This window comes from Stylophora pistillata, chromosome 3 (genome assembly GCF_964205215.1).
Source record: "Stylophora pistillata chromosome 3, jaStyPist1.2, whole genome shotgun sequence".
Taxonomy (NCBI): domain Eukaryota; kingdom Metazoa; phylum Cnidaria; class Anthozoa; order Scleractinia; family Pocilloporidae; genus Stylophora; species Stylophora pistillata.
In genome coordinates, this window is record NC_142521.1 from 2,665,499 (window position 1) to 2,679,514 (window position 14,016).

Sequence of the window (14,016 nt, forward strand, 5' to 3'; positions counted from 1 at the left end):
TCCCAGAAAAGCACAAGAGTGAGACTGGGATCAAGTTTCATGAGCAAAAGCAATGAACCAATGGTTACCAATGGTAATAATTGAAGAGGGGACCTAGGTTAGGGAAGTTCATGTGCCTCACTTGTTTACAGGGAAATTTCCAGGAAAAAATTTCACCAAATTATTGAAAACTATTCTGGTTTCGAAAGAGAGCAGGGATGGCGCAGTGGTGAGAGCACTCGCCTCCCACCACTCTGGCCCGGGTTCGATTCCCGGACCTGGCGTCTCATGTGGGTTGAGTTTGTTGTTGGTTCTCGTCCTTGCTCCGAGGGTTTTTCTCCGGGTCCTCCGGTTTTCCTCCCTCCGCAAAAACCAACATTCCAAATTCCAATTCGATCTGGAAACAGCGGACAAGAATAGCCACCCAGTGGATGTCCATTGTTAAATCATTATCATTATTTTCCATTTGAATTAGTGGCACGGACTGAAACGTCACAGGGGATTCCTAGAAAGCATAACACTTCCGCTTTCGTTTTCGGAGAATTCAGTCTCGCTGTGAACAGAAGCTGTACTTCGTCACTTGGACCAAAATGGCCGAAAAATTCAAAGAAAACGAGGGAGCTACTGGTGGTACAGACATATCCTGGGTGGAAGACGATATATACATCGATCCACAATACGCTTGTAGTAGCATTTGTGTAACAGGTTTTCCAAAGGCAACGAGCCCTGAAACACTAATTATTCATTTTCAACGCAAGAAGAACGGCGGTGGTGATATCATTGCCGTCAAAATGAATAGGCAGGGAGCTGCAGTGATAACATTTGATAGTCCTGAAGGTAAGGACACTTTAAGACACCTTTGGTTAACGTAATTTAAGAACAGACTTATTGAATATATATAGATACAGTTCCAAACAATGTCTTTGGTAATGTTGTATTCATTTTGATAAGTAATATTCGAAGTAATGCAAGATGACAAATATAGCGCGAGTCAATGCGGTTATGGTTTCGAAATATAAATGACACTAAAATAAAATGATATCGCTTTTGAATTAACTCAGATTTTGAAACCTCATGTGGTAAATCCATAACGAGTGATGAAAATCTTGATTAAACGGTTCAGTTTCACCGACGTAGAGGTGAATAGTTATGTTATTTACTGGTTCATTTATACCGAGCCACACACGCTGAACAACTAGCAGATAATCAATTTCTTTCAGACAATGTGAGAAACGATGAGAAATGAATCAGTGGAAATCTCTTCCTACTATCTGCAGTAGTGACAAAACTCACGTGATCCTAAAAGGAAGAAAAATAAATTATTTTAGACCGTGTGGATATAATGATGTTCAGCTAATGAAAACCCTCGTATAACTAGGGCACAGCTAAATCTATTTATGAAAATATAGAAATTTAGGATCTCCTTACAACAATGATAATGCGAATTGTCAGTGAAATTTTTAGGTAGTTAAGTGAATGTCGATTACATTAACATATGACAAAGAATGACTCGACATTCATGCAGAGAAATTACTACTAGCTAATTCACATGACCATAACTTTGTGACCAAGAGGAGTTTGAGTAAATACCATTATGATAAAACAATTAAGTTAATATTAATTGTTATGCATCAGAGTCACTGACATAATTTTGATTGGCTACACTATGTTCAGCCATTTCTTTTAGGTCACTATAACCACCAACAATAGTTACTTACATGGAGAACAGTTTTTATGGTATATGCAGAATTAAGTGTCTTCCCAAGTGTACGACGATATGCACAACAATAGGTGTTGATAATGCTATTATATGGGTGCATGAGGAATTCCTTTTTTTAACTCATAATTGGCTCTGAGGAAATCATCAGATGCACACATTAATATAGAAATACAATACATGCAAACTTGATTTATATATTGTATTAAATTGATAGCCATTAATTCCTTCCATATATCCTCAAACTGATATATTGTGCAGTTAAAGTATCAATGACATTTCATGTATAATTTCACACATGTCATATGAATTTAATATCAAAACTGAATTAGCATCACATGTGCATGCAAAATTGTTTGCAAAAAAGTATCTTTGATAAACTTAATTTAGCTGGCTGACTCAATCATTGAGTCATCAGTGCAATTACAATTTGATTAAAAAGGATTTAAGTAAAATGCAAACACATGCAATCTGCACTTTCAAGCTCAAATGATTAATATATTTGTATTAAAGTTTCTCAATTAATCAATTTGAATTATTTTTTCTTTTTAATGTTGGTGTAAATTGATTGATTGAGGAGGTGAAATTGGTTGAAATAAGGTTGATTAACTAAAAGTTTATGCAGCCATATTCATATGAATTTAAGTTTTTGTGCTAGTATTCATTCCATTGACTGAGTCCGATGAACTTGGCTGAAGGATGGCCAGTTTTGTGATGGAATCATAAAGAGTTATTTTTGTTAATTAAAAGTCAATGGAAAGGAAAATCTAGTCTCTAATTAATTAAATGATCATTACTTCAATCTGTTTTATTGAGAACAATAGGAAGTGAACACCCTAATGAGGCCCGCATATCCCGTCACCTTTTCAAAATTTTAATGTGTAACAAGACGGAATGAGCGGTCGCGCAAGAACGAGAGGGATTCAAGGAATATACCTCTAAAATACTTTATTGAAGCCAAACTGAACCTAAGTAACGAAAATAATAAAAGAAAAGTGGAAAAATGAATAAATGAATAAACGGGAAGAACTAGCAAAATACAGTACCCTTGAACAGAGAAAGTCTTCGTCTCCTTACAAGTGATCCAATGTAACTCAAAATAACTAACTGAAGAACTACCTAAAACAGCCTCTATTTATGTGAAATGAACAAGCATAGAACAACATTCTTAAGGTTCTACAACTTGTTGCCAAAACTTCACCTTTCCGAATTGCAGCACGCAGTAAAGGGTGTCCTGTACTTGTTTCGCTATCGAAATGTGAGCATTATATCAAAACAAACAAGATAATTTTGCCGAAAGGAAATTAGTTGAAACGGTGCCTGAGAAATCACGTCTCACAAATAGGTGTCAACTTGCACATATCTGTTTAACACCATGATATACTACATTCCAAAACGATCACTAGGTCGCATCCTAAAAGTAGAAAAATTATTATGATAAAATATAGAAAAATACTGAAATTTAAGAGCCTCTAGTTTATTCCAAAATATGTGTCTAGTGACTCTGTCACACATGTATAGTTGTAATGCTTAAATGCAGGCTGGACCTGCAACGTTAAATTTTATTAAGTTAGTATCTTGTAGGACTACAAATCAAGGTCACCACCCCAGTAGTACACCATTTGTGAGAATCAATATAATATCAGTCCACAAATATACTTTGTATGAGAAAATATACAACATTTATTAAAGCTGTGTCTGACCCAGCAGAGATAACTTCATACACCTTGACCTGTACCAACCATTAAGCTTTCCTGAAATCAGGAAGGTTTAAAAATGTGCCTTTTGTAGACCTAATGTGTATGATTGCATGATGGTGAGCATCTGACTTTCCTTCAAGCTTAGTTTGGGCATATTTAGAATGCATTAAGGGACCTCTCATCTAGCTGTATTATGTAGAAATCTCTTTGACAATAAAGTTGTAATATAAGTTGATCAGCTGTTGTGGCTGGCAAATTGTGTGCTTTAAGGAAGGGGTACACAGAAAGGCCTAAGTGACACTTTGTCACTTGAATTTGATCTTGAGTCAAAAAGCATTTCCTGAGAAAGGTATTCTCATCTGATATTTGCTGGCTGGGGGCTGTTGGAATCAGAAGCAAGGATTTATTTCAATAGTCCTTCCACGGGTGAGGCAGTAATGAACCATTCTGAGAGTTGAATGTAAAAATTAGGAGCTTAGGCCTGAAGATAATGATTGCATCAACGAGGTTGCATGTGACCATGCATGTAGGACTTCATGTTGCATGAGTTCCAGGTGTCAGGGTAGCATGCAATGTTGGTTTGCAAATATATAGCCATTTATTATCCCTAACATTTTTCCACTTCTTGTTCTGGCGGTCCTTTTGGAGGCTTTGATTTGCCCACCTAATGTTTTTGCTTGAGGCTGGATGCTAAAAGTGCAAGGGGGTCAGAGTCTACCTAGCCCAGTAAAAGATAGCTAAGGTTGCCAGCAGCCATGTCCTTGCAAAGCTTAGGAGTGGATAGGATAGGATAGGATTTTAAGTCTTCTAACACTTGGAGTTTGACCTTTAGTTGAAAGGGGTCTCTTGTTAAGAACCTCTTCCCTAGCTTACTCGTACTCTGACTTTGTTAAAAAATAAGGGAATGCCATTTAGGTTTAGGCCCTACCATAAGTCTCATGGCAGCTACCTAATATGCTCCTGTGGGTGTAGGTTGGTTGAGTCTCAAGAGCTGAAGCTGGAAAGGGGTCATACTCAGGCTAGATGCAATTCCCATGAGCCTTTGAGTTGAGTTTCTGAAAAGAAACTCAACAGTTTGCATTACTTTGGAATTCAAATATTAAAGTAGAGACTTAATGTAGGGAAGCCTGGAGCTTAAGTTAAAGGTAATTTAACCTTTGATTCCCAGGATGTGATTGTTAATTCTCCACTCTAGCTGCCATAATTAACAAATGGTAAACACCACAGCGTACACTATTGAGTTATGGATGCACGCAGGAGGTTGCTAAGCACGAAAGAAGCGTAAGAGTCGCTCGAGGCGATAGCCGAGAGCGACTCTAGCTTCTTGAGTGCTTAGCAAACCGCCCAAGTGCATCCATAACTCAATAGTGTACGCTGTGGTGTTTACCATTTGTTTTATAACATTACATTGATACATTGTAGCTAAAGAGTTCCCTTTTATTTAACAAATTTTACGCGACCAGAAAAAACAAGCGCGCGCGGAAAAATAGTCTTTGCATTTGCTCACGTCAGCAACGTACACCCATGGGCAAATGGGGGACGCTAAATTGACCAATCAGAGCGCGCGCTTTACTTTGGTTATGTTATAAATTTCCTTGTAAATTAGTTACAAGAATTTGGTGTTAGATCAAGATAACAACTTGTACCTGATAAGTTTGAGTATTCTCATTACCTGTTTGCTGGATCATGTATGGATATTATAGGGAGAACCTACATGTTCATCACTTCTGGGAGTTAAAGGGTTAACAATGAAAACATAGAGCAATCATTGGAATTTAGCAAAATAAGATTGCTCCCCATTGTACTGGCCTAAGGTTGCATTAGTGGCTTAAAGTACGAATTTTGAAATTTTTTACTTCAACACTTTAGATTGATAAATCTACCTTACTGAAAAAAAAATATCCAATTCTAGCTATATGTGTATTTAGTATATACCACACAAGTGAAGAGTGCTTTTTGTGTGTGCTGATTGGCTAGTTCGGAAGTGAATTCACCTCCGAGCAGCCGGTGAGACAAAATCGTGCGTTTAACTTCCGACCATTTCTTGGTATGTTGATAGAGATAAACTAATTTTCGGTGGTCTATACTAAACCAGTTATTCACCTCTACTTCGGTAAATAATTGTTGCCCAAAGGCCTTGACTGCTTTGAAGAAGTCTTGATGAGCTGCTTTATAATTTTCTCTCGCTGCTTGTCTTTATAGTGTCTGTCAACTATACTTTTCTGTTGTTTGCACAAGAATGATTATTCCTAAATGTCACTGTCACATTGGGGTTATACTGAAGCGAGAAGCGAATTTACAAAATTCAAAGCTCGTAAGCGCGGGATAAAATGAAAATTTCTTACCTTCATTTCGTTTTTTCGTGTTATTTTTTGGAGGATATAAGTGCAATTTCATCAACTTTTTACTTTAAGATACCTCACTCACGACGAATTACGATCTTTTCGTCCAAAAGTCTTTACGTCCAAGTCTTTTCGTCCAAAATTTTTTTTATCTAAGTCTGTTCGACTAATTGTCAAGTCTTTTCTCGAAGCAAATAAATAACGTTTAGAAAGTTATATAAAGAACTTGTTAGTGCGAGCCATTGCCATTTTGGTTCCGATAGCTTTAGTCACCAATCCTCGTTTACGAATTCAACGTCATGAAGTACGATAGATACGCAGAGAAGATGCTTATTTGGGGTTCTTTTTGGTTTAGTTTTATTACTTTATCATGTTGGACTATGTTGTTGGTTGTGTCGGACATTTAGTGGTGTTACACTTAGTTGTTTATTACGCCTAACAGACACTTCACAACAAGCCTAATATTCCCATTTCTTTTGCGCGAAATAATTAAACGGCATGTCTTTATTTTTGTCACTAACTAATAAAATATATTGCGTTAAACTTCATTTAAAACAATGTTGTAACTTTCACGAAAAGACTTGATATTGGACGAATGGACCAAGACTTAGACGAAAAGACTCGTGGACGAAAAGACCGGATACCGTCACGACTCCTGACTGGCAATAAGAACTGACGCTACCGGACCATGCAAGTACATTCAATTTTTCACATTAGATCTCTCCATAGATATTATTCATTCGTCTGATTGCTAAAGAAATAAATAAAATAATTGAAGTAATAATTCGCCTCGTCTTTAAAGTCGTATAATCCTAGGTTAAAACTCTCTCGTCTATTTATGTTCTAAGAAATAATTAAGAGTGGCAAGTTAAGATGTGTTTTTGATATTCATTTTTTTGTCTTTAGTTGCGAAGGGTGTGCAAGAACGGGAGCAAAAGCTAAATCGTGAAGTTGTCTTAGTTGTGAAGCCGTACAACGCTGAGGTATTTCTTAGCAACAGCTTAACACCTATCGAAACTTACGCATTTATCCTCTGGCAGACGCTAATTGCTAACACTGATTTTGTGTGCACTCATTCTCTATTTGTTTTAGTGAAGTGCTCCACTGTATTCCGAATCGCAATTCCCACTCAAATTAAATTTTCATCATCATCTGAAAGGTTTAGATTCGCTAGACATTCGCGGGTGAATAACTATTAACTAAAAAAGCCGCTTAATTATTGATCATTCACCACTAATATTACTACAGGAATGTCTCATATTTTATCAGTATCATGTCCCTTAGGCATTTCAGCGTTTCAGGTCAGTGGCGCTGAAAGTAAAATATAACTTAGATTTTAGTTCTTCTCAAGGTATTTCCTCTCGACTCAGAGAATGGGAACCAAAAATTGCGCGTTCATTTTCTGAAGCATGTGTGATTTCATTTGTTCAGGTGTTTGAGTTGGTATCTGCAGATCTCTGCTTGGCGACTGTAGAATTACTCACGCGGGGACAAACGTCCTCTCTCCTGAAGCAGATCGCTAAAAAAACTGGTATCAATTGGATTGAAACGAGTTCGACCTTTACAGTATCAGGAAGTATGAAACAAGTAGAAGTTTCTCGTGTGTACCTACAACAGGCCGTCAATCAATATGGTGGAATAGAGGAACTCGTTAGAGTGAGAAAGAAACGCGAACCATACTCAAACACCGAGGAAAGCGAATTTGGGCTTGGTAGCTCAGGTAACGAGGAAGAATTTGAGAGAACCGATAGAGCAAAGATTGTAGAGCAAATTCACTACCAGAACCAGGAACCAGATGCAACACAAACCAAGTACACGGCGCCATTCACCACTCCTGGAATCCAGTATTTTGAGGTTGAGCCAAAGTTAATAAAACTTCTTCTCAAAGCATACGAAGCAGACCTAAAGAGCATCGAGACCACATTCCACGTGAAGGTACCCAGAGAGGCTAATAAGGAGAAACAGATAGGCCTAGAGCCAGATAGTTCGTGTACCGTTGAAGAATACGACACCGCCTGCGACAAGTTTATCGCGTTGTATCAAAAAATGGTCCCTACTGTAAAGATGAAACGTTTCTCACTTAAGCAGAGCAAGAAGGTGATTGGTGCGCGCAGTAAAATTTCTGAAATGGGAAAAAATGTTCCAGTTTTGGTGGAGGTGGCTAAGGATCAAAAGCACTGGGAATTGTTCGGACAGGCACACGACTTGAGGGCTGCCCTAGATTTCCTTAAAAAAGAGAAAATAGAAGTAATCATGGAATCTGATAAGGATGCCGGGGGAGCAAGTGATCATGCCTACGAAGAACCGACAGGTGATGATTCACCAGACTCTTTCGAAGATGGCTTAAAGAAAGGTGCACTGGAAACATTTATCGGTCAGTGATTTCAATAAATGATACTTAATGACTACAGATTTCTTTGCTATTTGGGAATAGGGGTAGCATAATAATGATTCTGAAAAAGTAGTCTCGATTTCAATCAAGGATCCAGCGGAATAACTGGGATCACTTTTTGGTTTTCGTAACTAAAGGTTTTAACCTTTTATATTAAAGATTCTGTTGTAAAATTGATGTGTATAGCCATTGGCTGGTAAGCTGATTTTCCCAGGCTACCATTTGGCGCAGATTTGTTCGGACTGATGGCACTCAGAATGTTATAGTGTGAAAGACTAAATCTGAACCTTGTGCACGAGCCTTCATGGAAAACAAGGCTTTTTTTCGACTGTTGATTTACACATTGCCAGGCATTAAGGAAAACGCTTTATTTTAACTTTATAGGTAAATTTAAGGTTTCGGTCTCCCAATGCGATCTTACATGTGAAAGCGTTGATGTCATCGTAAACCCTACCAACACTCGGCTTCAACACGTAGGGGGAGTGGCTAAGGTCATACTCAAGAAGGGAGGAGAAACCATCGATAAAGAATCAAAGCGGATTATTAAGGAACGTAAACAATTGAAAGACGGTGACGCTGTCATAACAAGTGCAGGAATGCTACCGTGTAAGAAGATTGTACATGCTGTGGGACCAGATTGCCGAAATGTGGATTTGCCTCACGGTAAAAAAGTTCTTCGTCAAGCCTGTTTGAACAGTCTCAAAATTGCACAAGAAGCCAAAATGACCTCCATAGCAATGCCAGCAATTGGCTCAGGCGTTTATGAAATGCCAAAGGACGCTTGTGCAGAGATGATGTTTGATGCCGTTGACGAGTTCATCAGGAAGGGAGATCCTAAGAAGAAAACAATCACTGACATAAGGTTCGTGAACATAGATGACGCTTCTGTTCAAGCTTTTAGGAAAGAGTTCTTCACCAGATATGGCTATAACCAAGAGGGCGGACATGAATCTTTGAAGTCGCCTCTGTCTGGTGTTGAAGGTGCAACACGACTGTCGAGGCCAAGTCGTGGAAAAGGGAAGGGCAAGAACCCCAGTGGTCCAGCCACCAACCCAAGCAGTTTGGATGGAAACAATCACTACGGCACCGCTTCAGGCAAAACTGCTTTTAATGGTACTCATCCCTTAAGTGATTTCAGTGATCCGTCGTCTGTAGACCTATCGTACAGTGGCGCACTTAAGAAAAATGCTAATGGTAGCGGTGCGGATGGAAAGAAGGAATACTTTCTTCCTCCAGATGGAAGGGGGGGTACGATAGATGAAAAAAAAGAAGGTAGGATATACATTGTTACAAACAATGGTAGATCCCGCAAAATACTTTTCTTGTACCCTTAATAGAGCATAAGCTGGCTTTCCTATGTAGAGTCGAAGTATCGTATCATCTCCCACCGGCTTATTGTGAAAAGTTGTAAGTAATATTAATATTACAGCTAATTTTGCAGATTATTTTGTCGCGTTAACGAACTCTCGTAATTGCAACAAATTTCGAAACTTCCAATGTCCGTTGTTGTAATTTTTTTCCTGTTTAGAAGAATGTCCTATTTGCCTTGATGCCATAACTAAACCGAGAAGATTGAAATGCAGACACGCGTTCTGCACGGATTGCCTTCAAAAAGCGTTAGACACGAGCAACAAATGTCCAGTATGCCAAGAGCCACAGGGTGCTCTTCAAGGAAATCAACCACCTGGGCATATGGGCTTTCGTTTTGATCCCCGTTGCCATGTCCCTGGATACAAAGGTAATCCAGTTTGTTGCGCATCACCACAGTGGTACTTTAAACGTAAGCGCTATGAACGAAAAGGAAATAAATGTAACTTATGTATTACTCCCCAAAGCTCAACGTAATTTACCCACCCTGTGAGACATACTTCACAGAAGACTAAGGAAAAAAAATTCTCAAAACGGAAAAAGCTTATTTTGAAGAATACTGAGTCTTTCTCATAGAAGCGTTGCCTCAATTTTTTCCTTTGTAACGTGCAAGTTAAGGTAACTTTCGACTTGACATGGCTACTAAGTAACCCGTTGCAAAAATTTTCTGCGCTGTTCAAGGAGAAAATACTAAAAACTGTTGGAAATTGTGTAATGGAGATATACAAAAGTATAGATGGTTTGTGGCATTAATGTGTTTCTCTGTGCAGAACAAATTGCATGTTCAGAAGGAGGAAGGGAATAAGAAAAAATTTCTGATGTTTCCACTCTTATTAAAATGTTTTACTCTGATGTACGTTCTGCGGATTTTAAACATGTTGAAAGGTACCATATGCACCTGCTAATTGCTAAGTGTTGAAAATACTGGGCTGTGATATAAACATGTAAACATATGTTTCTCGCACAATGTAGGATGTGGCGCAATCATCATCGACTATCACTTTCCATCCGGAAAACAAGGACGCGAGCATCCTAATCCTGGTCAGTGGTTTGATGGCACATCAAGAACAGCTTATCTTCCGGATAATCGTGAAGGAAGAGAGGTGTTGCAGCTGCTAACGAGAGCTTTTGATGCTCGGTTGGTTTTTACCATTGGTACATCAAATACTACTGGCCTTTCAAATCAAGTAACATGGAATGATATCCATCACAAGACAAGCTTAAGAGGAGGACCTTCTTAGTAAGTAGACCTTTGATCACCTTGTACCACACGTGCGTGATTCAACCCGGTTATGTCAGAGAGGGTTGTCGGGGCTCGACACTAACGGTAGCCAACTAGCTACAGACTAGTAGAAATTCAGGTTTGGCTCGTGGTTTTCGATTTTCACCAGCCAGTTTGGCTAGTAAAAAACTGAAATTGTTGCGACATTTAAGTTGTCACTTGCCATTTGGCTAGTGAGTTGAAAAGTTAGTGTCGAGCCCTGGTTGTTTAGTCATTTATTCATTTGTAAGTTAATTGACGAGCGAGCCTACCGATATCTTTGTTTACTTTTTTACTTTCGAACTAAAAGTAATTTGGGCGTGTTGTTTCACTTGCAGTTTTGGATATCCCGACCCAGACTACCTCAAGCGAGTAAAGGAAGAGTTGGCTACCAAGGGAATCCGCTGATTGAAGAAAATCCTCGACTCTGCTTTGAAATCTAGTTTCACTTTTCGGATCTTTTGTATAGTGAGTTACTATTGAACCATGGCTGCAGTGGAATGCATCTCTTGTATGACAAAAATAATTCACCCACTAAGTTAATATTTATAGTTTTCATGCAAAATAGCCGTGGAATAAGAGTTATAAAGGATTTGCGCATAACGAAATGTTGCGAAGTCGACGAAATAACTTGTTTCAGTGTGGAGTAATAGTACTGATGAAAGGTGGAAAAAATTTCTTGAGTGACAAATTTAATGGATGGTATACCTCATCCTTTCAAGCTCATTTCAGGAATGTAGATCGAGTTATTTAGGTGCATTGCTTTGTCTGGTATATTTTACTTGTACTCTAACGTTGCTAAGAATCTGTGTTTATTTTACAGTTCATAGGCGCTGAAAAAATCTTTACATTCTCTTTAGAGGTCTGAGCAGAATTGATTTTATTGATATTTCTGTTAACAATTACGTCCCGGAAAAAGGTAGAATTATTGCATTATAGCTGTAAATGAAACCGTTTTTCTATAGTTTTGATTTCATCATATCATGGAATTGAGAAGTGTATGTCACTTATTAGGCACTCGTTTGTATAACATTTCGACATGGACAGGAATGTAAGGCTCTTTCTTTTATTTCATGTTACTGTACAAGCATGTTTGAGGTCATTCTCAGTTTTAGATTTAGTAGAGAAGAATGATCGTCATTTTAGCAGTGTGTGATTAAAACAAAATTAAGTAAAATCTTTAAAAAACTGAAGAAACTGGAGTTGCTGGTACTTCTATATAGCTCCGGGGGTAGTTATTGCAGTAGACGAATCATTAAAAAGAATTAATTCTGCTTTCAGAAGAACAGCTTGAAATCTGCTTCATACCTACAGATGTTTTTGAATTTCTTTGTTTGTACAGCGCAATAACATTTCAGGGAATCCTTACATATCCATAAGTTGTACAATGTGATATTCCTTGATCAATTCGAAGAAAAGTTGAAGGTGAGTTTCATTTGAGGTCGTAATCATGTGCACCAGGAGATGGACCTTGTGCTGATTACTATAAATCTTGTTGCTACAGCATATCGACAAGGCCCGACCAGGTCTAAGGAGCGGTCCATATATGTCTTTCCCTGTATTCCCACTTCGAGCTGTCGCATTAAGTCGTTTAACTGACAGGTTTTACGTGACGTCAGCCATTGCTTAAAGTTTAACTCGAAATTCAAATTCGAAGACTCGAAGCATCTCTTTTTGTCAAAAAGACCTCCGATTCCATCACTTTTAGTCTCCAAGTCAATGCCTCGCTCCCATTTCTACTTGTGGGTATTGATGTGATCGCTCTCTCACTAAATTACCGACTTTCCCTCTCTCTAAATGCGTGAATTTCCTTTTTTCATCTTAATTGGTCGTTTTCAAGTCAAGGATATCTATTTCACGCACCTCCCATTAAGTTTTGCTTCATTCTGTTGGCTAATTCACATCACATTTGCCCTCGAAGTTTCGCTGCTTGGCCAATTATTTATTTATCGGACAATATGTCAAACGCCGACATACCAGCCACCTTCAGGGGTTTGTTTATCATCTATCCTATGATCATGTAGATAGAGTAACGAATTTTAGGCTGGGTAAGCAAAGCGGACTCATGAGAACGTAGACCCTACAAAGTGCCGAAGCTTACAAGTTAACCTAAACCTCCATATTTTCTGTTTTATTTGTTCCTCGGAGGGTGGAAAGAACAGTTACATGGCATTTACTTTGTTTCCTCTCTGAAAGGAAAAAAAGGGCCAATTGAAAATTCAATCACGGCAAGGGTTTCACAGTTTGTGTTGCACCTGACCTCGTACCGCACGAAATAGCGTGCAGATCGAAGGGTCCTGCCTGGTTTCCAGTATACCCAGAGCTTACGCTTTTCCGAGAAAAGTGGTAAATGCTCAGTACCGTGACGCGTCTCTTCCAACTTGTTGAAAGCCATGGCTCAACAAAAGAGCGTGCTAGACGATATCGAAAGGAACTAGAATGCCTTGCGTGCCAGGAACAATTCAGTGAGGACAATGAACCGAAAATTCTAAATTGTCAACTTACGTTTTGTAAATCCTGTCTTAATGGCTGGCCACGAAAGCATAGCGGAGGAAGGTTGAACTGCCCAAACTGTCGAGTGATTACCGAATGTCCTGATAACAACGTTGACTGCTAACCCACCAACTTTGGATTTAAGAGTTTAGGAGAGATATCCTAAAAGCTCACGATGACTCAAACAACGATGATCATCGAGATATCAGATCACACGAACAGGATATCTGTAGGTGCCATAGAAAAAATCTTGAATATCACTGCGAACAGTGCCAGATTTGCATGTGCTCTGACTGCGTCATTGTCAAACATCGGGATCCAAACAATCACGAAATCGTGTCTGTAGAAGCATAGGAGGGAAGAAACAGGGAGAGATTATCACTGAAAAGTTGAGATCTATCGAAGCGAACACTTATTGTTTGAGGAGCGATATTGCTACTTTGGTGGAAAGGAGAGAAAAATTCAACACTAACATAGAACAAGCGGCGAAAGTGGTCGGTAAGGTGACTGAAAGCTATATAAATTTGATTCGCTAACATGAGGTAAGTGTGACGGTATAGCTGGCGAGAGAGAGATCGCATAACGATGATGCTATTTCCCAGGACTTGTCAAAGCTCACCGACAAACTGGAGAAAATGGCTAGCGTGGTAGAGCGGTTCTTGAAAACCTTAATATATACAAAATGATAAGTTTTGAACAAGTTCTCAAAGATCTTATTGCTGAGAAAGTCACACCACTGCTCAGATATACAGATTTAAAGTACG

The 14,016-nt window shown here is 38.7% G+C and overlaps 1 protein-coding gene across 1 annotated transcript; it reads left to right on the plus strand.

Moving 5' to 3' along the window:
* The first annotated feature begins 93 nt into the window (after positions 1-93).
* On the plus strand, positions 94-11,947 carry LOC111330518 (uncharacterized). The gene is made up of 7 exons (XM_022935384.2): positions 94-816; positions 6,645-6,721; positions 7,170-8,112; positions 8,515-9,402; positions 9,659-9,868; positions 10,471-10,738; positions 11,098-11,947. The coding sequence occupies exons 1-7, from the start codon at positions 570-572 to the stop codon at positions 11,165-11,167; spliced, it is 2,703 nt and encodes a 900-aa protein (XP_022791119.1). The 5' UTR covers positions 94-569; the 3' UTR covers positions 11,168-11,947.
* Positions 11,948-14,016: the final 2,069 nt, after the last annotated feature.